The following is a 1,860-nucleotide window of genomic DNA, read 5'->3' as shown; positions in this document are numbered from 1 at the left end:
CCCCCTTGAATCCTATGGCTCCATTTACCACGCACTTCTGGCTCTTCACACATTCCATTGGCGCCCCTTACTAAATTTCAAGCCTTACAATTTTTCTCTCCTTCATTTGCACTAGCACTTACTGCTACATTTCCAGAAACTTCTACTACACCATCTGCACCATTTACAGAACCCTCAGCTGAAGTTTAATCTGAGATTTCAGATTCAACATCAGATGGGTAAGTATATTTGTAAAATGGACGTACATAACATGATCTAATTTCACCCTCCTCCCCCTCTTTCTTTTGAATTACAACACAACTAAAATAGTGAAATTTTAGGTCACTGAATGGTGTTGAAGCTCCATTTTCTATTTCATCCTTAATTGCTTTATTTTCGGGGAGGTCTTCTGTTTGTTCACCATTACAACGTATCTTCTTTAAAATCCTTTTTGGATTATACTCTTCTTCACATTTAAAATAATCTTCACAATCCAAATATTTAATGCCACAACAATCACTCTTTTTTATTTTTTTATATTGTGGAATAATAGACTTAATATATGCCGAATAGTTTTCACATTATTCTTTATCAGAAGAATTTTCCATTTAATAAGACTATGATAATTTTTAAAATAGTCGTATAGTAGTACCTTTTTTTTTCAATTCGTTTATGTCATTATCAATTTCTACTAAGCATAAGTGTTTGGAATTAATTAATTCATTACAAGTCTTAGTTTCTGAATTACTAAAATAATTAATAAGGGATTCACGGTTATTATAATAGTCATTTTTATTTAATAGTTTTATTAGTTCTGCATAGATTCAGTATTTTACATTTAAAAAACGCTCTCTATTATTTTCCCCTATATCTTTAACATTCAATAATTCATTCAAATTGAATATAATGTTTTTACAAAGATTTTTAACAACATTTTTTTCTGTTTCATGCAGATTTATATCTGGGCAATATTGATCATAATCCGCATTTATTACATCTTTCTTCAATGCTTTATGTATTTTTTGCGAATACAACTTTTCAAATTTATTGTCCTGTAAAATAAACACATTAAAGGAGTTATGCAAACAGTTAAATGCACATTTTAAAAAATGAATGTTTATTTAACATTGTAAGATGTGCTTTATTAAAATGATAATTTTTTATTACATTATATTAAGAAAAAATAATTACATACTTCATTATATTTAAAATTTAAGAAGTCAATACTATAGAGAGACATTTTAATAGATTGTGGAAATATAGTAATCTTGCATTTATATATGTAAATACATAATGACAAGCTATAACCTATTCATACATCGCCTATTGATTTTTATTAATTTGACATTAGAAATAGCCTTTTCTTAGTAAGACCTATTTTCAGCTATTATGTCTACATTGTAAATACAGTTCATGTCTTATGATATAGAAATTTCTGGGGCATGAAAAAATAGAAGAAAACTTGACTTTATTATGTTACACGTAAAATATACATTTATGTAATTTTTTATTCATAAAATTTTTATACTACTCTTTGAAGGTGTCACGTGATGAAAGAAATGCTATAAAACAATAAATAATTGTGAAGTTCTATTTTTAACAAAATAGACATTTGTCACTTCTATCCTAATATGTTATTTACGCATAATGAGCATAAAAATGGCGCTCTTACGATTATGTACATTCATTTCTGTTTCGTGTTAAAAAGGAATCGATCGTCACTATCTCATAAAGAGGTGTTAAAGAGCAATTTCATTATATTTTCTTTACGCAAAATGGCTAAATGTAGACTAGGAAAAAACAAATTTTATGTGAAGAAAAAATAGTAGCAGGCAAAATGCATTTATAATATTCCAAAAATAGATATTTTTTTCACTTGAT

At 27.3% G+C, this 1,860-nt stretch overlaps 1 protein-coding gene across 1 annotated transcript; it reads right to left on the bottom strand.

The window, feature by feature from the left end:
- Positions 1-803: 803 nt before the first annotated feature.
- Positions 804-1,219, bottom strand: PCYB_033030 (VIR-like CYIR protein; the record flags this gene model as incomplete). Its single annotated transcript, XM_004220975.1, has 2 exons — positions 804-1,031; positions 1,175-1,219. The coding sequence occupies 2 exons, from the start codon at positions 1,217-1,219 to the stop codon at positions 804-806; spliced, it is 273 nt and encodes a 90-aa protein (XP_004221023.1).
- Positions 1,220-1,860: the final 641 nt, after the last annotated feature.

The sequence above is a fragment of the Plasmodium cynomolgi genome, chromosome 3 (assembly GCF_000321355.1).
Source record: "Plasmodium cynomolgi strain B DNA, chromosome 3, whole genome shotgun sequence".
In the NCBI taxonomy this organism is placed as follows: domain Eukaryota; phylum Apicomplexa; class Aconoidasida; order Haemosporida; family Plasmodiidae; genus Plasmodium; species Plasmodium cynomolgi.
Note: the sequence above shows the minus strand (reverse complement) of the source record. Positions and strands in the feature narration are given on the sequence as shown.